Source organism: Patagioenas fasciata, chromosome Z (assembly GCF_037038585.1).
Source record: "Patagioenas fasciata isolate bPatFas1 chromosome Z, bPatFas1.hap1, whole genome shotgun sequence".
Classification (NCBI taxonomy): Eukaryota; Metazoa; Chordata; class Aves; order Columbiformes; family Columbidae; genus Patagioenas; species Patagioenas fasciata.
The window spans coordinates 10,871,589-10,899,312 of NC_092560.1; the positions used below are offsets into that span (position 1 = coordinate 10,871,589).

The 27,724-nt window shown below is 36.2% G+C and overlaps 1 protein-coding gene across 2 annotated transcripts; it reads left to right on the plus strand.

Moving 5' to 3' along the window:
* The first annotated feature begins 833 nt into the window (after positions 1–833).
* Positions 834–25,741, plus strand: PTBP3 (polypyrimidine tract binding protein 3). 2 transcript variants are annotated; one of them, XM_065860490.2, is made up of 12 exons: positions 834–948; positions 6,780–6,926; positions 8,565–8,729; positions 11,518–11,628; positions 14,619–14,793; positions 17,891–17,968; positions 18,625–18,740; positions 21,370–21,403; positions 22,026–22,118; positions 22,666–22,882; positions 23,898–23,975; positions 24,661–25,741. In XM_065860490.2, exons 2-12 carry the CDS (start codon positions 6,792–6,794, stop codon positions 24,791–24,793), a joined length of 1,335 nt encoding a protein of 444 aa, XP_065716562.1. In that variant the 5' UTR covers positions 834–948; positions 6,780–6,791; the 3' UTR covers positions 24,794–25,741. The 2 variants fall into 2 exon arrangements, with proteins under 2 accessions (XP_065716562.1, XP_071658191.1); XM_071802090.1 differs by lacking the exon at positions 834–948 and adding an exon at positions 977–5,915.
* The last annotated feature ends 1,983 nt before the right edge of the window (positions 25,742–27,724 follow it).

Here is a 27,724-nt window from a genome sequence, read left to right on the forward strand (position 1 = left end):
GCCTAACTCACTATGGAGTGCTGGCAGGTTACAGGGTTGAGTCATCTCCTGGAAAATCTTTTAGGCACCAGAGCTGATGCAAGATAAGCAGCTCATGACCTTGAGCAGATGGGAATCCTGGGGCAAGGGCAATGCGAACCTCTCTTTCCAGTGAAGTGGTGAGGAGCTGTTTGAATCAGCTTATTCCGTCTTGTAGGACCACTCCCTTAGTCTCAACTTTTTCATGGAAATGCTTTTATGGATGAGTGTAGTGAAAGTTTTAGGAACTTTATCTGCCTTTGAGGTGCTGTGGTACCATGTGTCTTGTTGGCATTCTGAAGGTGGTACTTGGCTGGCATACTAGATCAGACTTAAAGAGTAAACAGACTTAACTGGCAGCTAGGTGCTGATTTTTGAATGAAGAACTTGTAGTGCTCAAACTCTTCTCTATTTGTAGTTAGATCCTCAAATTGTCACTGCTCTTAAAGCATACACTTAGAATTTCAGGTCCACTGTGTCCAGTCACAGATGCTGACCTTCTCTGTGTGGCTGTGTATACTCATGTCTGGAAGCAATGTTGCATTGCAGACCTAGAGCCTGCATACAGCTCACTTCATCAGAATGTTATTCTTTGAAAATGTAAGCTGGAGTATGATAAATAATAAGAGAACCAAGAAGTGTAACACAGCTGAACTTGCTGACATCTTGAGACACAAGGAAAAGTTGTGTAGTTGTCATTTTTTTTCCTGAAAAATGAGTTCACAGCAAAAGTGGGTAAGGTGTATGGAAAGGGGGTATTCTTGGGAAGAATAAATTGCAGGATATGTTGTGCTTTTATATCAGGCTTTTTCTCTGTAACAACTTTACTAGTAATCTTGTCTTTTATTTTTTAGTGGGGAACTGATGAACTTCTTTCTTCTGGTGTTGGTAACAGGGCCTTTACCATGAACAATTCTTCTTCAGATACAGGTATACATAAAAAAAAAAAAGAAAATCACAGTTCTTGTTGAACATTATGTATTTGCTCTGTAAATATGTTTTGTGGTTTGTTTCCCTTTTTGGTGCTTCTTCTTGTTGTGCGTGGTTTTATTTTTGTGTTTTTTTGTTTTGTGTTCTTTACAGTCACCATAAGCAGCCTCACCACCATGCCAGCCCTGTAATCTGACTGAGACAGTAGAGCCGCTTCAGTCTATCCAATTCAATGACAGTGTTGAGGAGCTCCAAAACTGATCAGTTAAAATGGGGGAAAAAAATAATCTATTTTCTATAACAATGATCAAGCAAGTAGCCTTCTGTACAGCTTAAGTGCCTACTCAGTTTTCCTGTAGTTGTGCATTTTAAAGGAATTTGTTTTGAAGTATTTCAAGGCTGTCAGGATTACAGAGATGGAAGGTGAATATCCTGTATTGATCTCAGTTTGGAACGTAGGGCACGTTATATGGATTTTGATAGAGTTAAGCTGATTGCCTTGGCTGCTCTTGTTCTTGCTTTCTACCCTACTTCTGGAACTTCATGAGCAGCAGCAGCACAGACAGTCCTGTGATTTGTTTTCAGATGTCTTCCTGCCAGTTCTTGTCCCCAGACAATCTTTCCATGAGCCAAGATGAATGGTAGTGGTTTTGCAAGCAAAGCAGTAGGAAAAGTGATATTTTTTTTTTTTCTTTTAAATCATATTTTTCTTGAACTTGTTAATCACATATCCGCATAGATTGTTCTTCAGCAGAATTTTTTTGGGGGAGGTGATGGTGACAAATAGGACAGATGCAAGGTAAGGAAACTGGGTATATTTTAGCAATATTTTAGCTCAGTGTGAAACCACAGCCATACGTTTCTTCAAACATGTTAAACTAGTACTACCACCAGAATAAATTTATGCTTTGCCCTACTCCATGTGTTGAGAAAGATGCAGTAGGTGTATTTGGTTACCTGTAGTTTTAGATCAGACAAAAAACTGAGAGAAGGCTGGGACTGTATCCTTTAGAGGTACTTTCAGTTAAGGTGTGTTTGAAGCATTAGTGACCCGTGGCTGCATAAGTTAACTTCAGGTAAAATAACTTATGACATAGACAATTGCAGTGGTTTCCGAAGAGTTTTTATAATGTGTCAAGGGACAGAGCAGATGACCTCTTCATAAGCATCTAAGGCTTCCTTGCTGTATTTTTGATAGGAAATAAAGGGAACGAAGAGTCTGAGGAACTAACTTGAAAATTTTTCTTTCTGATCTTTGACTTGGACCTGTCAGTTTGTTTATACTTCTGCTAATTGATTCAATGTGATGTCCAGAGGCTTCTACTTGGCTTGAAACGCGTGAGTTTGTAACTCAGTAACTTAGTAGCTGAAATATGTTTCAGGCCTGTGTAGATAGTATTATGTTGAGAAGAAAACATCTGGCAAGGAATATAAATTTATATTGAGTTCAAGTCGCTTTTATTACTCATCAGTGCAACCTATGATCCTTCTTGGTGGCATCCAGGGTGTCTAAATGATATTGAACTTTAAAATAAGATAAGCATGTTTGTCTCCTAATAAATCAAAAAAAACCTTCTAATTTTTGTTGATAAGTCTGTGTCATTTTGGGTTTATATAAGCTCTATTGAGATATATTTCTTTACCTAATACAACTGCTTCACCTGTGGTGTTGTTTTTTGTTGGTTTTTTTTAGTTTGTTTTTCATCCAGTGGGTGACCATATGTTTAGGGTTCCTTTATCTGAGGCTGCTTACTTGGGAAATACATTTGTACCAGCCACAAATCATGATTGTAATGAACTTCCCTTTGTAGCATCAGGCCCCAAATTTCGCTTTGATCATAAGCCTTTTCTTATCTCTCTCTGAAAGCATTTTTTGCTTTTACCCAATTGAGTCTAAAATTTGGAAGAGGTGGTTGCCTTGGTTATGCTTTAAAGAATTGCTGAATCAATTTTGAAATTTAGATGCCAGGAAAACCACATGATTATCACTCTGCATCAAAATTAGTATCAAACAATGGCTTGAGAAAGAAGCATGGTTTAAAAAATGCTGAGGTCTCTATACTTAGGGTGGAATGAGTGCTAGCTTTTATTGCTGATTTAGTGACTTTAGCTAAAGTTCCATAAAACTTAATATAATTACAACAGGAAAAAAGCACTTCAGTAGCATTTTTAGGTCAGGAGTTGGTCACTGTTCAGGAGCCAGATCAGATGGAGTTAACATATGCTTGCTGATGAGCGGGTAGCGAGATAGAGGATGCACACTTTATGTACACAGCCTGAAATTGTCTGGTAAGCACTGTCCATTTTGGCTGAATGCCTGACCTGAAAACTCCTATATCACTCAGTGAAGATGTAGAGAGCAAATACTGTATCTGCCACCCAGCTCCATGTTATCACCTCTGATAATGAGTTGGAACCCAGAAGGTATTGCTTCAGTGAGAGTCTCTTATCTGAAACTAAAGGTAAAATTCATGTTAGGTTTCATTTATTGCTTTCTTAGTCCAGCAGTCCTTGACTTAAAGTCAAGGACATCTTGTCCATTTTCAACTTGAAAAGTAGATTTAACAAAATAGGACAAGTTGTCAGGCTTTAATAGTAATATATAACCTGTTGTGGCTTGGTACTGATATGAATTTAGTATGTTTCTGTTTGTCTTAAAGTCTCATCCCCAGCAAGAGTGTCATGTGTTCAGATTTTTCAGAATACAGACTGAGCACATGATGCCAGTCAAAATTCCGTGATGGAAAAATTATTGCATAACAGATTTTTCTCTTTTCCAGGTGGGGCAATTAGTTAACTTGGCTTATGAGTGTGCAATGGTTGGGGCTTAGGTAATTTAACTTGGAGTTTTACAGACTTCCACTAGTAAAATAACCCTCTGTAAAGATCCTTATACAGAATGACTTGTGGGAACCACTGGTCAGCCTTAGACTGTACTCAAAACCTGAAATTACTTAAGGTCATGCAGATATTTTTTCCTATTCTTTTGTGATTCTCCTTGGAAGGCTAAATGCAACACGTGAGGTGTTAAGGCTATCTCTCTTGGTGCAGTGGAGCTGTTTGTGGGCACGTGAATAAAACAAAAAACCCCGTTTTTTCCTGTAACTTAAGTGGTACGCAGTCAGACTTCAATACAATTCCCATCAAATATGCTGTCTCTCCTCTCAGGTTAGGATTTTTTTTTTTACTAGGTCTCATAACCTTCTGTAGCTTGCTTTAGGAGAATCTTTCACTGGGATCTGTAGTTTTCTACTGGATCTCATTTTTTCTACTTTAAGTTATTACTCCACTGTGACAGCTTCTGGAACAATATTATTTTTCCAGATTTGTGTTCTGCTTAAAAGTGCTCTCAAGAACTCCCAAGTTGTCTTGAAATATGACCGTCAGTCACTTACTTGTTACAGGATCCAAATAGGCATATGTTAAAAGGCTGTTTGCCAAAGTGGAAGACTTTAGAATCTGTATGGATTTCAGGCCTCACTGCTGTCTGTCTTTTCCAAAGACTTTTTAAAACTTACAATCAAGTGGGATAGCAGACTTTCATTAATAAAATAAAAATTAACTTGAGGTAGCAACTTAATTTAATTAGCATACCATGCAGGAAGATAGTAATAAAAACAATGAATGTATTAACTCCCAGTTACTACTTGCATCTCTTCTGTGTATGTTTTGTAAGCGTGTTACATGGGAATCTGGGAAGAAATTATTTGTGTCTCTAAGTCTGAAAAACCCTAACCAAAGGAAAAAAACCCACCACACCAGGAAAAAAACAAAACAAAAAAAACCAACAAAACCATGAGATGATAAACAAGCAAACCCAAAGAAAAACAACACATCACACGATCTCCTTGCAGTGGATATTTGGAACAGCTGAAGAGCTCTTAAGTCGTCCTTTAATTATATATGAACTGTCCTCTTTTAGGATTCAAAGATCTATAGACAAGTCAATGTCAATACTGGGACATGAGTTTCTCTCAAGTTTTGGTATCTATAGAATCATAGATTGATTTGGGTTGGAAGGGACCTTCAAAGCTCATCTAGTCCAACCTTCCTGCCTGATCTTCAATTAGGTCAGGTTGCTCAGAGCCCCATCCAGCCTGGCCTGGGATGTCCCCAGGGATGGTTCATCCACCACCTCTCTGGGCAACCTGGGCCAGGGTTTCACCACCCTCGCTGTAAAAAATTTCTTCCTCATGTCCAGCCTGAATCTCCCCTCCTTCAGTTTAAAACCATCACTGCTTGTCATGTCACAGCAGCCGCTGCTAAATGTCGGTCCCCATCTTTCTTACAGGCCCCTTTTAAGTACTGAAAGGCTGCAATAAGGTCTCCCTGGAGCCTTCTCTCCTCTAGCTGAACAACCCCCAATCTCTCAGCGTGTCCTCCCAGCAGGGCTGTTCCAACATCTGCTCATCTTGGTGTCTCCTCTGGCCCCTCTCCAACAGGTCCATGTGTGTCCTGTACTGAGGGCTCCAGAGCTGGACACAGGACTCCAGGTGGGGTCTCACCAGATCGGAGCCTCTAGAGGGGCAGAATCACCTCCCTCCACCTGCTGGCCACGCTCCTTTTGATGCAGCCCAGGATATGGTTGGATGCCAGCTCATATCCCATCTCTCATCCACCAGTTCCTCCAAGTCCTTCTCCACAGGGCTGCTCTCAATCCCTTCATGCCCAGCCTGTATTGATACCAGTGGTTGCCCTGACCCAGATGCAGGACCTTGCACTTGTACAGTAAGCTCATGAGGTTCAACAAGGACAACGAATTTACCTTGTTTGCCTGTTCACCACCCTCCCTAAAATACTTTAATATGAGCAACAGAAAGAAATTTAAAGGACGCAGATTGCTGTACTCCCCTTCACGTGTCCTTCATCTTAGACATATTCCAAGTGATGCTACTGAAGAAGTCCTTTCATTAGCCCTCCCCTTTGGCAAAGTAACCAACATCTTGATGCTAAAAGGAAAAAGACAGGTATGTAGTTTTCAGTTTTTCAATTACAAGAGCAAGGCTGAAGATGTGGTTTGTGTTTGATGTTGCATTTGGCTGAAACGATTGCAACAATGTCTAAATAGTTAATGGTTAGCTCAAGATTTTCATCGTTTCCAGTGTTAAAGGATGTCTTAATTTTTATTCTAACATACTTTTAGATTAAATAATGATCTAGTAACTTGCAAATAATATTGCTAAACATTATATCCACCTTATGTAAGACTATATAAATGATAACTACATTGTCACTATTGATATCAATATGTCTTGAGGTAACCTGCCTGATAAAATAACGAACATGCGTGTTTATTTTTTAATGTGAAATAAACTGGTTAGGGTTTTTTTAATCCTTTTAGATGTGATGTGGTAGTTCACATCATTAGTAAACACTGAAATCCTGAAAATCATAGGCATTCATTAAAAAATGGTGTAGAGCACCGAGCTGGGTTAGTACAATGCACAAACTGATAGATTTAGTGTCCTGTTAATACTTTTTCAATCAGTATGGGTATCTGCTACTTAGGTAATAGTGCTTGGATTCAGGAATCTAAGAAATTCATTAGCAGTGTGGTATTTATAGCAGCATTACTTCCTGTATGTTGTACTTGTTCCACCAGTTCTTTAATGACTTATTGTACTCACAATGTAGAGCCTTTTAAGAAAATCCACAAATCAAATCAAAGATCTCCATAAACACACACAAATACATTTTAATGCTGAGCAAATCACTTCTGTGCTTTCACATGATCTTTTTCTTGTGAGAATGGAATTGGGAATAAATAGGAGTTTGGTGTTTTGTTCTCTCCTGTAAACAAAACAACTCTGAAAACTATGTATTCATTGCAGGCATTTTTGGAAATGGCTACTGGAGCAACTGCTGTTAATGTGATGAACTACTATGCTCCTGCTGTACCTTTGTTCCACAGTCAGCCTGTTTTTATTCAGTATCCCGATCCCAGAGATCTCAGGATTGACAATCTGCCTAATCAGGCTGTAAGTATAATATTTCTGTTTAACAGAATAGAATTGCACATTGTGTTGTGTACTGGTTTTGCCAAGGACAGAGTTAATTTTCTTTGTAGTAGCTTGTGGCACTTACATAGCATCAAGACCTTTTCTGCTGTTTGTATCTCAACCCATGAGCTTTTTCACTTTTGCCTCTCTGATTCTCTCCCCATGCTGCTGGGCAGAAGTGATGAGGCAGCTGTGTGGTACTCAGCTGCCTACCAGGGTTTCTTATAGGGCAATAAGGTGTCCCCAGAGCCTTCTCTTCTCCAGGTTTAGAAATAGTTGCTAACAATATGATTTGAAAAAACTTTTGCCATTCCTAAGTTTTAATGTTAGGTAACAGCTGTGAATAGCCTCAGAATGTGAAGAAAATGTCATGTCTTCTCTGGTAGATCTTTGCTCTGAATAATCAGTCTTGATTTCCTCCCCTCCACCCCACCTCTGTTACTGTATCTGTAATATGGTAGCAGGAATAATGCAAAAAATGTGTCACTTCAATTTTTTTTTGTGTGTTTTCTTAAAGCTAGTTGCTAACCATGGGTCTGTAGAAACTAACTGAAGTATGTATGGAAGAGCAAGCCAATTGATATGATGAACCAATTTCTGCCCCAAAAGCGGCTATTTTGAAGCTTTCTACTTTATCAGATATGGATGTTAGGGTGAGGGGTCATGTAACCTGCTTTTCTAAGGTTTGTGTTGTTGGCAGTGTTCCAAGGCCTTGCCAGACTCAGGCATTGAAAATCCTCACCTTTAAGTTATTCAAGTTTATTTCTAGTAGTGTTATCTTTTAAAATGTTGACTGTTTATTCTAAGAACCTAGATCAAATAAAATGGATATTTTCACTGATAAAACATCAGGTGTATGTGTAAGTTAATGCCAAACACCAGAATTAATTTCTTCTTTGTATGTTTGAAGTAGTAAAAATTGATTTCTTAAGAATATGAATTGAACATTGTGGATGACCAATTTAAATCCTAATCTCTGAACAAGGAAATACTTCTTGTGCAACAAGATCCAAGAATCTATCTATCATATTGTAGTTGAAATCCATTTAGATTTTTTTGATTCCTGAATTGCAATTGACCTGCCATTTAGATACACACAACATATTGTATAATTTATGTGTCATGATTTTGTTTTGTTTAGCTCAGAAAAAAGAGCATGGTACATATTTAAAAAAGACCATTACATCTTTAAGCCTATCCACAGCAAAACTTAGTTCCTAAAGGTAATGAAATCCTAGTAAAGCAGAGGTTTTGGTACACTAACTGGTTGTGAGTATATTGCAATATTGTCATCATATTGGTTTGCTGGAAGATCACTAGAATGACAAAAGCTTACTGAATCAAAGCAAAATATGTCTATGTGCTATTACAAAGTAGTAACATTTTAACTGAAAATGAAAGTCATAATTCTGTGAAAGTATGATCTGACTTCTTTTAGCAGAGGGGGAAAGGAAGGCAGAGATATGATTTTACTGAATCAATAATTAGGTAAAGGGAATATTTTTAAGTTGCATTTTAAGTGAATATTACATGCTTTTCTTTGTAAGAGAACATTGTTCAGATATGAATAGTTCTTACGTGTGTAAGTTAATTGTGGTCTCTGCTCTATGATTTCAGAGAGCTCAAGCCATGTACCAAGCTCTGAACACTATGCAGTTTGGAAACCAGGCTGCTACCGGTGCTTCTGATGCTGGAGATGGCCTCTGCCCAGGTCTCAGTTGTGTTCTTAGAATCATTGTTGAAAACGTTTTCCACCCTGTTACTCTAGAAGTGCTGCATCAGGTAATGAGGATTGCTTGTAGAAATAGTTAAAATCTGTTCCAATGTTGCCATCATAAATCCATTAACTCTTCTCTTTTTTTTAAAGATACCTGTATATCCTTAATTGTTTGAATAGGCACTGTCATTTTTACATGATTTGTTGCAATTTAGGAATCTATACTTGAATCAGTTTTGCACAAGAAAAAACAGTCAAAAAAGCTTCTGTACTCAGCTTTCCATGTTGTCTTTGATTTCTTTTAGTTCCTTGGTTTTTGTGGAAGCAGCAACAAACTTGAAGTGTTATTTCTGATTTATGCATGATAAACTAGTGAAATACTGATTGTTAAGAGCCGGTGGAACAGCACTTTAGCACTCTGCATTGAGTAACTTTTGTAGTTTAGATTATGTTTTCAGGTTTTAGATGCACTTTTATAATTTGATGCAAGTGATGTAATATACAAGTACAGTTGCTTGGACAAATGTTTTCCATTGTTCATTGACTGTTAGAATGCCATTTATTTCAACTGCTGCTGAAAGCCTGGAGCAGTGGTGGGCTAATAGCTATGAAAGACATCACCATAACTCCTGCTAGGGGATGTGCTAAGCTGTTGAGAACTATTAAGTTTAAAACCAATAACTTTAGGAGACTATTGCTTTGTGTCTGAAGCACTTGCCAATACTTGATTTTTTTCAGGTGTTGCAAAGGGTTTCATACTTGAAGGTTTTGTAATTGCTAGTAAATTTGTGCAATAAAAACATGCCCAAATATGAGTTTCTTGAATTAATGGATTTAAAAGAATTGTGATGTTTTTACAGGAACCTGCAGTCCTGGGAGATTTTTGCTGCTCTTGTAGCATCTGAAACAAGTTGATTGTTACCAACACTTTTTTTTTCTGTTACTTATTAATTAATATTTTCCCTTTCTCTGTATCTCCCCTTCATGATACTGATTAACTAGTATACTAGCTGTCACTTCGCTGTAGCAATTTGGCTGATCCAAACTTATATTTGTATCTATGAGTATTGTTAACTCATTATTGAGCTTGTGCAAATACTGTGTCAACTGCTCGGGAGTATTAGTGCACTCAGAATAACTAAGAACAAACTTCTGTGGTTATGGGACCTGTATTAGTTTAATACTCCAATAGCAACTCCAGAATCTAATCTCATGTGGGTTTTGTTTTGTTTTGTCTTTTATTAAGCAGGCAGTGAAAGAAGAGATTCATGTTAATTTACTTTAATTTGATTAACGTTTACTTAAGTGCAGCAGAACTGTATTTTCAGTCTTCGAATTGCCTAGTGACCATCACCCAACTACTTTTGCAATAGATTCATAAAATTAAACAATATTTGAAAAAGAAGCTTATTTGGAGATCTTAACAGGGGACAATCTCCTCTAGTTAAAGCAGTGCTTTGGGCTTGATAGCTGCAATGTAACACTACTTTGTAAATGTGGTAAGGTTAATGGAAGTGAAAATTTTCACTGTTAAGTATAGCATCATGTGCAACACTAGTAGGCAAGCTGTGTTGTAAAGAAACTAACTGCTTTTTTAACCACAATTCACCTTAAAATATTTATTGTAAGAATTAAAATATTGTTCTATTTACAGAAACAAAATTGATATATTCAGTGGGTTTTAGGTTTAAAACCAAAGAGGAATACATCAATTTTCATTGTTTTAAAAATGTCTGTTTGTTCTTGTGGTTAAACATGGAAAAGCATATGTTCAGAAATTGTATTTAGGCTTTTCTTAAGGGGAAGTGCTTTGCAAACAGAGACTCTATTGTTGATCTTAAATTGCTGCAGAAAAAGGTTTGTGTTCTATCTTCTACCACAAAACAATGACTGCAGCATTAAAACTTTGTTTCTGAGAGACTGAAGAACAGGGCACAGAGGGTTAGGACAGTGTGTTTTATATCCGTGATTCCAGGCCCAATGGGCTTGCAAGAGATGCTTGTCCTTATCTTTGGCCTTTCTTTCATTCCTGGCTTAATACTTGTCTGGGGGGTTCTGCTTTCCTGACTTTGCATTGCTTCTAAGTTTTTTTTCTAAAACTGTTAATACTCCCCAAACTCACCTTCCCTCTTCCACTATTAATTTGGATAGAGTTTTTCTTCACTTCCATGGTAGCCATACTTTTTTGTGGCTTTGCTTTTGTATAGACCCTTTAATGTAGTGTGCACTCTCATTCTGAGTGTATATGTATTTAATTTCTACCTCTTAAAATTTTTCTGCAATGCTTGCATTTGCACTAAATCAAATACCATTTAATTGTAAGTTAGAGGGGTAGGTCCCAAACTAGGTCTTTGTTTTGCTTCTTTCCTTCTTTATCCTCTAATTTGGACAGTGGGTCTGTGTAATTACTTTGTGGGCACATCAACCATTTAAGGGTATTTTTGGTCACCAACTTTGCAGAATTTGTTTGAAATATAGAATATAAATATGGCTACCTTGAAAGGCAGTTTGCAGTTCCCATCTCAATTGACTTGTGAAAGTCCATTTCTTAGACTTCAACTTTTATTATCCACAGTTTCTCTGCAGACATAGGAGAAATGTCTCTTCGGGCTGCACTTTGCTGCTCTTAGCTGAACAGCAATTGCTAAATATTTAAGGAAATTTTATACTTCTTCATCTCTTGTTGCCTTTTTTTTTTTTAACCTGAAACAGAATTCCGAGTTTACTCAATTTCTGTTCAGCTCCCACAAAATGTATAATTTTCAGAAATTTATATGAAATATTTAAATGCTAGTTTTTAGTGTGCAGGAATTATTCATTGTTTCTGAAAGTCCACATTTTTTTCCTTTTCAGGTTTTGTCTTCTTTTGGGTCTGTCTTAAAGATTATAATCTTCACTAAGTACAGTAAATTCCAAGCTTTAGTCCAGTATGATAATCCAAGGAGTGCATACTGTGCCAAAATGGTAGGTGTAGTGTATACATATTGATTTGCTTTTTGCTTTTTTTCCTTTGTTTTTACCCCGCCATTAAATCAGCAACACTAGGGATAGCTTGATCATGAACTTTGACTTCTTATCGTTTTAGCAATCCTGCTGCACATGAATAACTTTGACATCCTTCATTAGTTAAGAGGATAGCACTATATCATCAACTGCAAACATAAATGTGTAGCACACACATCAGGACCCGCACGAGTTTACCGTAACAAAAATCAAAATTGTCAGTAGTGATGAGTGATGGGAACTGTAGTTGATCAAAAGGTCTTTTGCTTTTCAAACTAAATGGAATATTTTCAGTGAGGTTCAGTACCTAGAGTAGTGTAGTTAAATTCTCAGAGATTAGAGGAACATTACATGTTTTGTGTGTTTCAATTTCAGTGAGAAATTTACAGTAATCCATATTTTCACCTTAAACTTCTTAATTTCAAACCAGCTGTATCCTGATTTTTAAAATGCATGTTCTCAGTAATGCATAAGAGCTCACCTATTTTAGGTGTATTTTCCGTGGTGGGTTAATGTTGGCTGGCTGCTAGACACCCACCAAGCTGCTCTCACTCCCCTTCATCAGCAAAACTGGGGGAAAAAATAAGATGAAAAAGATCATGGGCTAAGATGAGGAGAGGGAGATTGCTCAACAGTTACTGTCAGAGGCATAAAAGACTCAACTTGGGAAAGATTGATTTAATTAATTGCCAATTAAAAATAGAGCAGGATAGTGAGGAACGAAAATATAAACACCTTTCCCACCCACTTACTCCTTCCTCCAAGGCTCAGCTTCACTCCCAACCCTTCTACCTTCTCCCCACGAGCAGCCCAGGAGGATGTGGAATGAGGCTGGTCAGTCTGTAGCACTTTGTCTCTGCTCCTTCCTCCTGATGCTTTTCTCCTGCTACAGTGTGGGTCCTCCCTGTGGGATACAGTCGTTCACAAACTGCTACAGTGTAGGTCCATCCCCACAGCTGCAGGTGGCTATCTGCTCCACTGTGCAGCTCCATGGGCTGCAGAGGGACAACCTGCATCACCATGATCTTCTCCAGGGGAATCTCTGCTCCAACGCCTGGGCCGCCTCCTCCCCTTCCTTATCTGTCCTTGGTGTCTGCAGGGTGGTTGTTCTCACATTTTTCTCCTCTCTCTCCCAGTTTTTTCTTAAACGTGTTATCACAGAGGCCCCAGCAGTGTTCTGACAGGCTCTGCTTTGGGCAGTGGCTGACCTGTTTTGGAACTGCCTGGAACTCACTCTGTCCAGCACGAGGCAGCCCATGGTCTCTTCCCACAGCAGGGCAGTAGTGACACCACTACCAAAACCTTCCCATGTAAACCAAATTTTTTTTTTTTTCCAAAACAACTGTTAGAATTAATTTCTTTATAATAGCTAAATATTTTAATTTCTAGAAAAATATTGTTAATTTCCTCAGTGGGGAGTAGTTTGATAATGAAATGTTAAGAGCTGAGACCTCAAAGATATTTGCAGAAAGAACAGCAGTGATACAAATCATCATGTTATAATACTTGAACTGGGAAGTGAAAAATAAAGACAGAAAAGTAAATACTTTACTTGAAACTAAGCCTGAGATGCTTTCTATTTCTTTTTAACCTGTGTGGTCACCTCAATATTAGTAAATAAACAAAATCAGTTTGGAAGTTCCATTAGAAGGTATAAAGAAGAATAGCTTCTGCCAAGTATGAAGTGGTATTTATTATAGCATTCATTTTTTTTTTCAAAAATTGCTGAAATGGAATGGAACTCTCACCCTACTTTCATTACTGAAGTTGCCTCTATCCTCAGCTTCAAAATTAAAGGCACTGAATATTTATCTATTGTTATTTGCCCTTTAGTCTGGTAAGTAAATTCACTGTGTTTTAGAGATTAAATATATATTGGAAATCAGTAAAGGTGGTTGGGATTATAACATGTTAATTAGCAATAGCAGATTTTCTTAAAGAACAGCACTAATAATAAGTTATACTTTATTAAAAATTTTTCAGAATTTATACTTTCAGTCTAGATTGTATTTAATAAGTGTAACAAACCAGTATCTTTTGAGTGTGTTTTTTTGCCCTGTCATCCATCATCATTGCTTTAAGACTGATATAGGTAGAGAATAATACTTAAGTGATCTTTCTGACCATAGCTGCTCCTAAACAGATGGATTTTATAGAATCACATAGGTTTAAAAGATTAAGATCATTGAGTCCAACTGCTAATCCAGCACTGTGAAGTCCACCTCTAAACCATATCGTTAAGAACCTCATCTACATGCCTTTTAAACCCCTCCAGGGCTGGTGACTCCACCACTTCCCTGGACAGCCTGTTCCGATGCCTGAAAACCCCTTCTGTTAAGAATTTTTCCCTGATATCCAATCTAAACCTGCTTTGGCACAACTTGAGGCCGTTTCCTCTTGTCCTATCACTTGGTACTTGGGAGAAGAGACCAACACCCTCTGTGCTCCAACCTCCTTTCAGGCAGTTGCAGACAGTGATAAGGTCTCCCCTCAGCCTCCTTTTCTCCAGGCTAAAGAGCCCCAGTTCCTTCAGCTGCTCCTCATCAGACTTGTGCTCCAGGCCCTTCACCACCTCCTGTAAGTGACAGTTACATACAATAAAAATCTGCAAATTAGTATTGCTGCTAGCATCTGATATTGCCTGTTGAGGGGGAGACAAGTGAGGTTAGAAGCACAGCTAGAAAGACAAGTCATACTTAAAGCTGTGGTTTGTTCGTTGGCACAAGGTGACATAGTACTTCCTAATTAGTGGACTACACGAGTACTCTACGCAGGAGGTTTAGGTAAGGATAATGGCCGTATAATTGTCTACTTGGTGTTTAAAAGCAGCACCTTAAAAACAGACAGTGAATTTCTGTTTGGATACAACTGTGGGTTGAAAATAAAACAGACAATTAGCAGTGGCTGCCAATATGTGTTTTGTCTGTGAAAATCTAATTATTTTTCTTCAGACTCTGAATGGCCGAAGTATCTACACTTCAGGCTGCACTTTACGTGTTGATTTCTCCAAGTTTACTAGCCTTACTGTAAAGTACAACAATGAGAAAAGTAGAGATTTCACTCGCCTTGACTTGCCCTCTGGTGCTGGTCAGATATACATGGATCAACCCGTACCTGCTGCCTATGGTAAGAAACCTTCGCTTTCAGTGATAAATACACCGTAAGGTCATTATGCTTTTTATGTTGCATTTATGCTATGGGTTCATAACAGATTCATAGAAGGGTATATTTTGTATACATTTGTTTGTCAGGTCCAGTAAAGTTTGTATGAAAAGCAGCAAGTCGTACTCAAGATAAACGAATATCTGAAACTGTAACATGAGGAATGCTCTTGGGCAAATTAAAAGTGTCACAAAGCTAAATTAGTAAAATGCTGTGAAGTATCATTGATACAGGATGTATAATAAGTATTGGATGTCAAATGACAGTCATCCAAATTTGCCAGTGGTTGCCTAACGCTGCTTGAAAATAAGTGTTCTAAGGGTGTTAGCTCTTATTTGTTGGTATTTTAGAATAACTGTCTGCTGTAACAAACAAAAACATAAGAAACTTAGAAATGCTGCACTGATCTATGTATGTTTTGTAGTAACCTTCTAAAACATAAAAGTGTTTAAATTTTATTGGATTTTAGAATTTGTTTCCATTGTACAGAGGAGACAATGTCCCCTTGAAGACAGACTGGAGAAGCTTTTTTGGTGGAAACAGCTCTTGGATGCTTATTTAATCAGCTTTGGTAATCAGATCATCAAACAGATTATTCTGTTGACATGGCAGAAGTGCTCACAATGCAATTTGAGTAATTTTCGCTGTTTTTCTTTCTCACTAATGACAACCATTAGCAATAATACACAGCTAAGAACCGTCTCTGCTGTTGAATAGTATCTAAATACTGTCCAGTTGAACAGTAGCAAAGACTGGGGAGGAATTCCCCTTTTTCCTTTAGTTTTGTGTGATGGCCATGGCAGATACTGTGTTTGGGGTATTTTTGTGTGTTTGGGGGGGACTCTCGTTGGCTTTGGTAAGTGAGCTATACCCACTAGTTTCTTGAGTGTTTTTGCTGGTACCCTTAAAGAGTGGATTTGGATCTTTATGTAATGTACAACCACCTATTTTGGTTGGTTAGCTGGTTTTTTTTGTTTGTTTTTGTTTTGAGGATTTGCCATACAGCATCATGGAAACATGCTGTTATAGATCTGATATGTTCTGACTAGACTTAGACAATTTGAAATGTCAATGAAATGCAAAAGTACAGTTGGAGTAGATTAAGGACAAACCTGCTTGTAGGGCAGAGATAACATTGTACACATGCTTTTGGAGGATAACACATGGATCCTTCTCCATTTCTTCTCCCCTCACTCTTCCAAGCTTGTAATTGCTAGTAATCTCATTTTTGGTCTGAACACTTACTGTAATAAGAACACCAGAGGTGCTGGTCTAAGGAAGAGTCTGATGTCTCCATCAAAATCTGTTTGTAAGTGCAGTCACAGTGAAGCAGCTGCATAGGTATTTTTCTTTTTAAAAAATAGCTGTAGACTGGTAGAAGTATGCTTCCAGCCTTTCTGTCAGTGGTAACAACATGTGTATGTTGCCACAGGCATGTTCTGATAGTCCTCAGTTGCTTGGTGTGAGGAAAAGATGTTGGGAGTCATGTCAGCAATTAGACTTCTGTGTTATTGCTAGTGGATGTAGTTTTGATGGAGAATTATAAGATAAATAGGTAACTATCAGAATAATACATCCAACTTTTCTGTAGACTTGAAGCTAGCTTAATAGCAAAACTGAACTGCTCTTGAAATTTGATTGGGGTTTTTTTCCCTATTTTTTGTTTTGTTTTTGATGGAAAAAAATAATGCTCTAGAAACAAGCAGAGTTTGTGAATATTTTACGTTTATAGAATTTCCTCACCCAGGGAGCATAAACAGAGATATGGGAATTAGCTTGCTTTGAAAGGTAGATGCTAGCCATGAAGCAAATGATTTTACACACAAAAAAGGCAACAAAGAATTCCAGATCTTTCTTCATTAGCTCTGTTTGACAATTTTTACATGCCTGATTATGGTATCAGTATGCAACATGCAGGTCTCATTTGGCAGAATAGAAGTGCTTTATCTATTTATTCATTAATGTTTCCATTACCATTCTTGGATAGTGAATAAATTATTGACACCTATATTGCCAAAATCTGACAGGATAATGCACCAGTGCATGTGTTTTGAGAATACAATGACTTTCTATGGTGTGATAAATGTATTGGGTTGTTTGTATGAAAGGCACTTTGTGGCTACAGATAAGGGGAGGTATAATTTGGTGCAGTATTCATGAATACTTGATCTGTGGTGTCAGTTTCGTTTGTTGTTTTTATTATTCATAAGGGATATTTCTTATTGTATTATATCATCCCTGTCAATAACCATCTGAATGTAGATTTTTGTAGCCAATGGTGGATATTTGAGTAGTTAAACAAATGTGTTGCTAAGCTTGCAGGATGTATTTGTATTTTTAAAAAGCAAAACAGGTATACTTTGTGCATCGCAATAGCCAGTAAAATTCAGAACCTCAGATTCATTGTGGCTTTTTGTTATGTAGTCCATGCTGGTTTTAGAAATATCTAGGAAACAGTTGTATCTCATTGTGACAAAATGCCTTTGAGTGTATTTACTTCTGGAAAATTTCTAGAGTGCATTTCCATTGTGTGAACAAAAACAGTTGAACATTGCACCACAACTGTTTTCACTTGAATGAATACTAATCTATGTTGTGCTTTCCTGTTCAAAATTGTCTAAATTACAGTTTGCTCTGACTTCATTTTGGAGAGGGACGCTAAGGCGGATAGGGATATTTGCCTTCAAAAGTGACTGAAAATTGTCTTTGTAAAACATAGAATCTTAGATTTTGATTAGAGTTTTTAACCCAAACATTTATAAAAGATGTAATCAAGCTCCCCAGGGAGGTGTCACAGCCCCAGGTCTGACAGTGTTCAAGAAGAGACTGGACAACACCCTCAGACACATGGTGTGAACTGTGGGGTTGTCCTGTGCGGGGACAGGAGTTGGACTCAATGGTCCTTGTGAGTCCCTTCCAGCTCAGGACGTTCTGTCATTCTGTGATAATCGCTGACTGAGGTCAGAATAGCAACAATGGAATCTGATTCTCATTGCTGAAGTATCTTCTGTCTTCCAAAAATTTAGAATATGTTTTAATTAGATGTGTCTGCTCTCTCTAGTCACCCAAAATAATAGCGTACCATCATATACAGAGGCTGCTGGCTTTACCCCACCTGTGGGCTTTGCTGAAGGTGCTGGTAAGTTTCTACTTTCTAAAATATAGTGTCTGCATTTGGGGCTAATGGTGTATCTGAATATACCTGTGTTCAGAGCAAATTGTTTTCAAATATATCAGTCAGAACATGATGTTCATTTCAGTCATTCTGATTCTCTTTTTCGTACTCTTCAGTAAAATTACTTTCTGTTATTAAAAATACATGCTGATGTAGTTTGTAATTTAATAAGTGAAGAAATTAAAAGCTGTTATGAAGATTATTTGTAAGAGAAGAAACTAAGCAGCTGTTTTTCTAGGAATCTTAAGACTTCAGACATTCAAAACTAAAGCAGGAAGACTCCCCTCTTCTGAACATACAATAAGAAATAAGTAGTCTTCTAGACTCAGTGATCTTTTCCTTTCTAGTACTGGATAAACCTCTGTGCTGAATTTTTTTTTATTCTTTCTTGGGCTGCAATTTGTCTCCTTTTGTTTAGATCTGTTGGCATTGCAGAATATTTCTTCATCTCTGGAGGGGAGATGCTTCCTGCTTTATTGGTCAGATACTAGGAAAAACTAAATTCCTTAAAAGCATTTTTAATTGAATATTGATGTTTTTGCCAAATGTAACCTGCTTTTGTCTTCTAAAATGTCTTTTCCACTTTGAGTTGTCAAGTGATGCTATTAATACCCTTCCAGGTAATTTGGTTCCACCTGTTCCTGCAGCAGTTACCACACCTGCAGCACCTGGACAGACAACTTGTCCTGATTTTTCAGAAAATTCTGTTTTACTAGTCAGCAACCTCAACCCTAAAGTGAGTTTGATTGGTGGAACTGATGCAAGTATCAACTTCTACCAACTGCCAGAATCCTTCTTGCAAATTGACGGTAGCTGAAGTAATAAGAAGAAATCTCTATGCTGATAAAGAGCAGAGCTATCCTGTTTTTTTATATTAAGATAGTTTGCAATATTGATGAGGTTTAAAAACTCCAGTCAGCAGTGAAAAGCTTCCCAACACAATTTACTTCAGGTTACCTATGTTAGCAGTGTACCTAGTATTAATAATTTGAGAAAAGTCTGTGGTGAGACATGAGAAATGTTTGAACAGGTAAACAGTATATATTATGACTAAACTTACTGATACGTTTGTTAGTATGACTCCTCTGTGTGCTATTTTATCATTGGAGAAAGCAAAGAATTTTTAGTTTGTTATAGATGATGAGGAATTAGAGAAACAGGAGGGAAGAGAAAAGGAGATAAAAGCATACAAAATCAAGGACCTTTCAGAACATTTATAGGATCTTTCTAGTTTTGCAAGTTTTCCCAGGTTGGATAGGAAGAACACATGTGCACTTTGCTATTGACACTAAATCCATTTTTAAAAGTTAATAACTACACATGTTCACTTCTCATAGTACCACACAGATTTTTTTAATGTTTTGGTAGTAAAATTGCCAAGGACAACTTGGATAGCTATTTTTTTAGTGGAAAGGACATAGACTGTTTTATAAGCCTACTCCTGTTACTTCAGTATTACACATTGATCTGTACTTACTTAAAAGCAATGCACATCTCTTAAAAAAAAAAAATATATATATATATATATATATATATCTCAAGCTTTACAGGCCATGACTTAAAACACAATTCTACTTGACTGTTGATAAGCAGTTCTTCTACTGCAGTGTAAAATTCTTTTTTTACATGCTCATTAGATTCACTTAACAAAAAAAAAGATAAAATTAGGGCTTACTGGCATAATGGAAGTTATCTTCATATTACTGAGGTTTAGAAATTGGTTGACCAGTTCCTCTAATTTTTAAGTTATTGCCATGTTTCTGGCTTGTAATAATAGCTGAATCCCACAGTAAGCATCAAAAGAAACAGCTGCAGATTAGGACTGTGAGATAAGCTGATTTTTCTTTGATTTGTTAATCTATCAGTTAATTTCTGATTATTGTGGAGGATATGTTTTCTGCAGCTGATCTTTCAAGATAAATCTCTGAGTTGTAAGAGTGTGTTTTTTAAGAATAATCATATGTGAAGCATAGGTCAAATCTTTTTTAGGACATTGCTGTTTTAGTTAATATGAATCATCTAAGAAGTCATGTAGAACTTTCTGCTGTAATGCATGATACAACATAAATGCATTATATAATGCTTAACCTCTTAAAAGGTAAAAAATAAGAATGTTTGACAACATTAATTGTTGGATATAGAAATTGTTGTAAATATATTTCTTGGCAACTTTTTAACACTTATTATTAAGTAGTATTTGTCTGAGCCCTGTCACTTCTTTTTCTATGTATAGAAAATCTGGTTGACCTTATTCCTTATTTAAATTTATATTTTCCCCTGTTACAGGGTTTCAGTATGCATTAGAGCATTCTCTCATTACTTTTAAATTAGCTGGTTTTGACTTCCATAAAAAGCATTTTTAGTAGAAATACTGCAGTCTCATTTTGCTAAGAAATGTTTTTAAACTCTGTGCTGAGTTCCAATATTTTGGCCAGAAGGATAAACTCTGGAAGCATTTAAATTTTACAGTGTTAGTAATTGTTCCTTATCACTAAGTGCTGATGATAAAAGGGTATGGGCTTGCACTTAGGCTGCAGTATCTTCCAGTTTAAAATCATTTAGGTATGTTTGGTACACATTTGAAGCGTTGTGAGTACAGACTGAATTGGGCTGGAGAGTGTGAGTGGTGCTTATGATAACCAGGTATTCTTAGGACTCATTACTGGCAAAACCTTTGCCTCAGTTGATTAAAATCTGTCTGCGTTAGGGTGCAGTACCTTCTTTGGTGCTTACAGAGTTTGATACACAAGGACTTAATTAAAAATCACTGAAGAAGAGTGATTTCTTTCAATGTTCACAGCTTCTAATAAAACACAAGTTAAATACCACTTTCTGTATACTTCATGTATAAAGATTTAAATGGTGTGTTTATCATGTCATGGTCACATACAGAGATGGGGACAAAATTGAAGACAAAGCAAACACATTTAGAGCTGACTGGTTTTAGTTTGGTAGATGTCTGCTGTGTAGAAAATACAGAGGAGTTCCTGAGTGCTCTTTTCTATTTCTAGTTTAGCAAATAGCTTTAATTTTTCAGGGAATGAACTGCTAGCTTGGAAAGAATAAGTTCAGATAATTAAGCTACAATATATTAACTTACTTGACATGACAGGTGACTCTTGAGTGATGAAAATGCATGAGCTGAAGTGTTAGCTTGTTTAAATATTTTATATGGGCATAGCATTCTTGCTAGTATATATTTGCTATACACTGTAGTTATTGCAGGTAATGGCTTTTGGAGAGATAGGTTTATGTATTAGTGTGCAGTATCTCTTCCATTATTTTTATTTACCATGCACTTAGGGAATAGATTTCTTTATTTGCATGACTTTAAAAATAATAAACTCATTTTATCATTTAAACAGGCTGTCACACCCCATGGACTTTTCATCTTATTTGGTAAGATATGTCAAATATGCCTTGAGAAAATACAGGGCTGGCATTCTTTTATTTATCTGACACATGCTCCATTGTTCTGTCCTTGTCCAGAAAACATGCAAGAGAATGTGCTGGTTTTAAAATGGCAGTAATTTGAGTCAGTAGTTGCAGGCCACATGTACCAAAATGGCAAAATGGTTACAGTGTCAGAAGAATTTCAGTGTGTCATCCAGTTTGTTTACTACAAAGAATGGGAAAGCAAAGTAAGATAAAAAACCAGATTGCATCAGAGGAAATGGAGTACAGAATTGGCACATACATTAGTGGCAGAGCACAGTGTTTGGCATAGTAATATTTTAATATGTCTCTGTTAAGAGGACTTCAACACTCTTGCACTGTTCAAAAGCTGTACATAAACATTCAGTTTTATGACTAAGATCCTGGGTTTGTTTTTGTTCCCCATTTCTGAGCCTCAGAAAATAATACACAAACTTGAAAGCTCTCCTTCATCCTAATATTCTAACCAACCAGTTTAATGAGGTGATTATTCTTTGTAACACTAATGTTAGTGAAAAGAAACAGACTTACCCTGTGCTTTTTGTAGTAGTGCTCTGGACACATTTCTTTTTCTGGATTTCCACAGGTGTATATGGTAATGTGCATCGTGTGAAGATCATGTTTAGGATGAAAGAAAAGGCTTTGATTCAGATGGCAGATGCAAACCAGGCTCGATTAGGTACTGATTTTTTTAGGGCACGGTTATGCTTCAAACTATTGTGAGTGTGATATAGATGAGGAGTTTGCTGTCTGCCAGTAACAAGCATAAACAAATTAAATCCATCGTTGTGATGCTTTACTACATGCAAAAACTTTTCCTTGTATAGGTTGATAATGATCTGTCTGCTTTTCTGTGAACAAATTATTTTCCTATAGTACTTTAGAAAAAAAATTCTGTGAATCTTGATCTAGTAAATGTTAGAATTAAAACATCATACATTTTTCCTGTAGTTTATCCTCTGTCTAGCTATTTAAGAATAATCAGCTGCTCTTTATTGAAATACGAGTTTACATTTTTGTTGCATTTGAACTGGATGTTATATTGCATCCTTATACTTGTTTTAAATATAGTGTTATGACGTAGCCCATCTGCTGGACATGGTAGTTGCAGTGTAAATTTAGAATGCTAACTCTGACACTAAATAAAAAACAATATTAGTATTCAAATAATCTTTTTTTTCTCCCCCTCCCTTCCTTCCTATTCAAATTATATTTCCACTGGTTAGCTATCTCCAACTTGAATGGACAGAGGCTTTATGGAAGGGTGCTCCATGCTACTTTTTCAAAACATCAAACAGTTCAGCTTCTTCGTAAGGGACAAGATGACCACGGTCTGACAAAGGACTATAGTGATAGCCCTTTACATCGCTTTAAGGTTCCTGGCTCTAAGAACTTCCAGAATATCTTCCCTCCATCTGCCACCCTGCATCTTTCCAACATTCCGTGAGTATCTGCATGTGTGATCTTCTTGGAAAGGCAGTATCCTTTTGGTTATATTCTTAAGTTACAAAGTCTGACATAAGCTTTAAATTTCCTTGGTCTTTTAAAGTTTCCTGAGAATTAGGGTCATTCTGCTCTGTAGTTAACAATAAGCAAATCCTTTAACTGTGACCTTTTTTTGCTAGCAAAGAGGATAACTGATTGAATGCTCTTCTTTGCAAGTGTTAATACAGTTTACATTTTCTGCTTTTGTTTTTCACTTAAGTCCTGTGTTACAAATTTTTGCTAAGATTGAAGACATGGTTTTTCAGATAATGTACTGGAGTTACGTTATATCAAATTCATCATTGGCATCATTATGTAATGTAGATGCAGTTATTAATCCATCTAACACTTTTTAAAGAACATTTTGTACAGAATTCTGACCTTTTACGTAGGGGGAAATTGTTTTTAAAAAGATGTATTAAGACACATGTATTTTAAAACTGAAACAAGCTTTTTTTTCTAGCTTGAATGTTGTCAACAATGTATGGAGTGACAGCTAAACATAACTTTTTACAGGATTCTTTTGTTTGTCAGCTGTGCAGGGAGGGAAAAGAGAAAACCATGGAATTTTGTCCACTTAAGAGGAAAAAAAAAAAGACACTTAAAAATGGTTTTATAGAAAACTTTGAAAGTATGGAGTGCATTAGCAGTAATAACAAGATGAAAGGTATTTCTGAAGGTACCTGTTAAGATCTAAAGTGATTTTTATACGATCAGAATTTAGCAGAGGGAGGAGTGGGGAAGGATGAAAAGCTATGGGTGTATCTGAAACATTTTTGTAGCACACTTTTTTGCTGAATTTTGTGCCAAAGCCAAGATGCTTGGGCTAAAGTGTTGAGATGAGTTGAGTTGGTGGAGACAGTTTTTGTTGTTCAAATTTAATTTAGAAGCCAGAATTGAGATTTTGATACTATTACAGAACACTGTGCTCTTTCACAAGTTGACAGGGGTTTGTTTTGTTTGTTTTTAATAGGTCTTGTGTTACTGTTGATGATATGAAGAACCTTTTTGCAAGTACTGGATGTACTGTGAAAGGCTTCAGATTTTTCCGGTAAGTTCTCTTGTAAAACTGTTGAGCAAGATTTCATTCTGGAAGACAGCTAGTTGCTTTTTGGGGAAATTCCGTGTGTATATAACTACAGGCAAAATTCCATGTGCGTCTACAGGCAAAAGCTGTACAGCTATGCCAGTTTTTATGATAATTCTAACCTTGAAATGTTAAATGAGATTTTATTAGCATAATCAAATGAAGAATATTCAGCCTTTTGACAAATTCCATGTGTTCAAAGATAGATAAGCTTAAGGGAAGTAAATACTTGCTTCCTTATATAGAGATACAAGCTGTGTAAATGTGAAATGTCATGTAAAAGATGACACCGAATCTGCTCTAACTTTCCTTAAAGTTTCTTGGCAGTATTATTTTAGCATTATCATATCTGCTAGAATAATTCCATATGTATAGACAATATAGGTGTTTGTTAGAGGTCTTAAAGCCTCATTTCAACCCTGGTTTTGTTTGAAGTGCAGGGTAATGGAAAAACGGCTTGGCTCTAGGCCTCTGAGCTGCAAAAATTGTTTGTAATCTCATTTTAGCAGGTGCAAAACTAGTTCTGATTCTTTCACTGTACAAGTGTTCAGTATGTGTGAGGTGGCTGAAAAAATATTTGTCACTTCTGAGTGTTGCCTTTGCAATGAAAATTTGGTTAGGATTAATAATGGTTCGTATTCTACTTCAGGAATAATTGCAGAACAGCTCTTATCCAGTTGGGCTCTGTGGAAGAAGCAGTTCACGCTCTCATTGAGCTTCACAATCGTGACCTTGGACAAAATCGTAACCTCAGAGTTTCCTTCTCAAAACATACACTCTGACTTTTCTGTGAACTTTCTCTTTAAGATTGCATCACAGTTATAGTAAAATCCTCAAAGAGAGAATGAAACACCTGTGACAAGCTCTGTCTCTTAAAAGAAAAAGCTTATTCATACACAAAGAATCAAGTGATGGTATTTTCTGATATTATCAGCCAGTATGTGATCAAAGTTCAATATTCATTAATAGGAAGTTTCTTCTGTGGAACTGCTTTAGCAGCAATATTTGTCATAAAATTTCCTATTGAAAATTATACTGACAGCATCCTTTTTGCTTTTATTCTAAATCAGCCTTACTAAACTTTTTAGAGTGCTTTTATTATATACAAAAAAAGTATTTCCAACAATGTGGTAAGTCTGCACAGATTAAACACTAATTTGAATGTGAAACACTGCCTGGGTTTCTTGAAGAAAAGCAAGCATTGACTGCGAGTGTCTTCTAAATAGTATTTATAATACCAGGGGGTGTGTTCATACTTTGGCAAATATTTACAAATAACTCTTTTAAAAAACAGTGTCATGTTGTTCATATGGGTTAAATTATTAAAGAAAAGGCAGTGCCTTCTCTCTGTGGAATAAAAGATATTTGAAAAGTTTCTTCAAGATGTAGTATCAGAGACCGATTTGACCTAAGATGTCAAATATCCATTCCATGGTTATTTTTACTATGAAGTGACATTGTTTAATAGTATTTTAGAGAAAATAAGACTTGAAGATAATTTCTATAATGAAATGTTTACAAACCTGTTGAAAATATTCAGGTCTCTGATAATTTGACAAATTTTTAAGAAGTTATTTTTATTAAGGTCATCTTTGGGGCAAAAAAAAATTAACCACAAGATTTTTTTGTCCCATATAATGTCTAATACTTAAATTTCTATGTATTTACTTAATTTCATATGTGCCTTACTGTGTACTTATGAAACAATAAATAAAAGTTTATCTGAAATATCTTTTTTGTGAACTTTGTCAAAGTGATCTTCTTTGTCTTTTTTGCAATGTTTTTCTTTGCTACTTCAAAATATATATTTTTCATTAAGTAGTAATCTGAGTTTTAGTCTCATGTCCTTTGGCACAGAGATTGGATAGAGAGGTTGGAATGAGGTCTAACTTGTTGCATAATCATGTAGGGATTCTTTGAATTTACCTGGTTGCAATTGTCTGATACCAGTACTAGGCTGAAAAAAGGTTCACACACAGAAAATGCACTAAATATATATGAATATATACCAAACAACAAATTCACTCTTTTTTCTGAACTTCATCTGACTTGTTGAGATACATTGGGTGTATCAGATATTCTTTTGGGTTCCTACATTTTCTCTCAGTACTGAACTCCAAGTTGTAAAAAGCTAGCATTCTTTCCTTTGTAAGTATGAAAAATGTTTGATACTGAATGTCTATTTCTCTTTGGAGCGTGAGGTGAGATGCAGTTTTTTTTATTCAAAGTACACATGCACTTTATTTTTTTTTTTAAATGCAATCAGAAGTCACTAAATTTCATTTTAAGATGTTTTTCTTTCTAGTATTAACCATTTGTAAAGAGGTATTTCTCTCAAAGGTAGCATTTATTTACTTCCAAATACTGCAGAAATTTGCTTCTGCTGTAATGTTTTGCCACACGTTCATTTTGGTTTTTCATTAACTTGTATTAATTGTATGATTTTTTTTGTCTTTCTAGAAGAAAGGGCATGATTCTACCATGATATTAATATTCTGGAGTAAGCTTTTTCAAATCTCTTCTCTTAATTATTTTTACGAAATTGGCAAGATACTAGCTTTCCTTTCTTTAATGTATGTAAATTAATTAGAGGTGCAACAGCCAATCATAGTAAAGGTGGTGCCAGCACTCTATAGTGCAAAAAAAGTGTGCTATTTGACAGTAGATAAAATGCTGACTAAATACCTATGTAGCTATAATAAATGCTCTACAACACAAATATTCAGAATGTACTGTTTACTGGAAAGTTAAATTGGCTCATGCATAATAGATAATGTTATCTTTGGGATTTGAGATAGTCTTTATTTTCTCTTTTCTGAAAAAGGTTTGGAGAAGTTGGAAACTAATTTTTTTTTTTTTAATTCATGAAAATAAGAAATAGTGTGGTGCCAGAGCACCGTATTAAAAAGTTACACATTCATTATTTTAGCAAAGTGCAATTGTAAGCAGCGTCATTCATTTGCATAGGCCCTTTTTCACCAAGATACTTAATTCTAATTCATGTTTATGTTTTATCTTGTTAGCAGTCACTTTGATATGAGTTAAAGAGAATCATGCTGGACTGGGAATGTTCATTGTTTACTGCACATAACTCGGTTTGATAACGCTAGGCCATTATCCATAAAATATGCTTTGTCGCTTTTCTCAAGAATTACAGCTGCAGAGGAGAGGAATCATATTAGAGCTGAATGCAACTTTAAAGCAGGAAAAAAGGAACCTTGAACTTGAGAGCTAGTAGTGGCACATATAATATAAGGAGTGGTGTATGTATATTGTTTGTGTAATGTGTTATACATGTATACAAATATGTGAATCACATGCATTTTAATTTATTGACTCTGACAGCAGAAGTTGAGGAGGCTTAACCGAATATAGATGGATCAGGGCCTCTGATATTCTCTCAAAAAGAAAAGGGAAAAATTTCACTGTTTTCACTTAGAGTATGGATAATGTCAGCTCTGGGCTGCTTACACTTCTGAACTGTAGGCTTCTACATCTCAGTTAGCAGAGATGTACAATTTTTTAATTTAAGAAAAATCCACGTGGTGGATATTTATGATGTTTGCTTTTTTATTTTGTGACAAATTTATCATTGTATTTTTTTAAATTCCTTTGTTTTGTTTCTGCAACTGAACTGCTCTTGTCAATTATTTTTAGATCTGTGTGTATCTTAAAGATGCTTCCTCTTAGGGAGATCTTCTTTTACAAGAAAT

Excerpts from the sequence above, each read along its gene's own strand:
- PTBP3 (XM_071802090.1), top strand. The coding sequence starts at position 5,685 with ATGAGGTTCAACAAGGACAACGAATTTACCTTGTTTGCCTGTTCACCA. Across the intron at positions 6,927-8,564 it reads ACAATCTGCCTAATCAGGCT|AGAGCTCAAGCCATGTACCA; the intron begins GTAAGTATAATA and ends CTATGATTTCAG. Across the intron at positions 18,741-21,369 it reads TCAGCAACCTCAACCCTAAA|GCTGTCACACCCCATGGACT; the intron begins GTGAGTTTGATT and ends TCATTTAAACAG.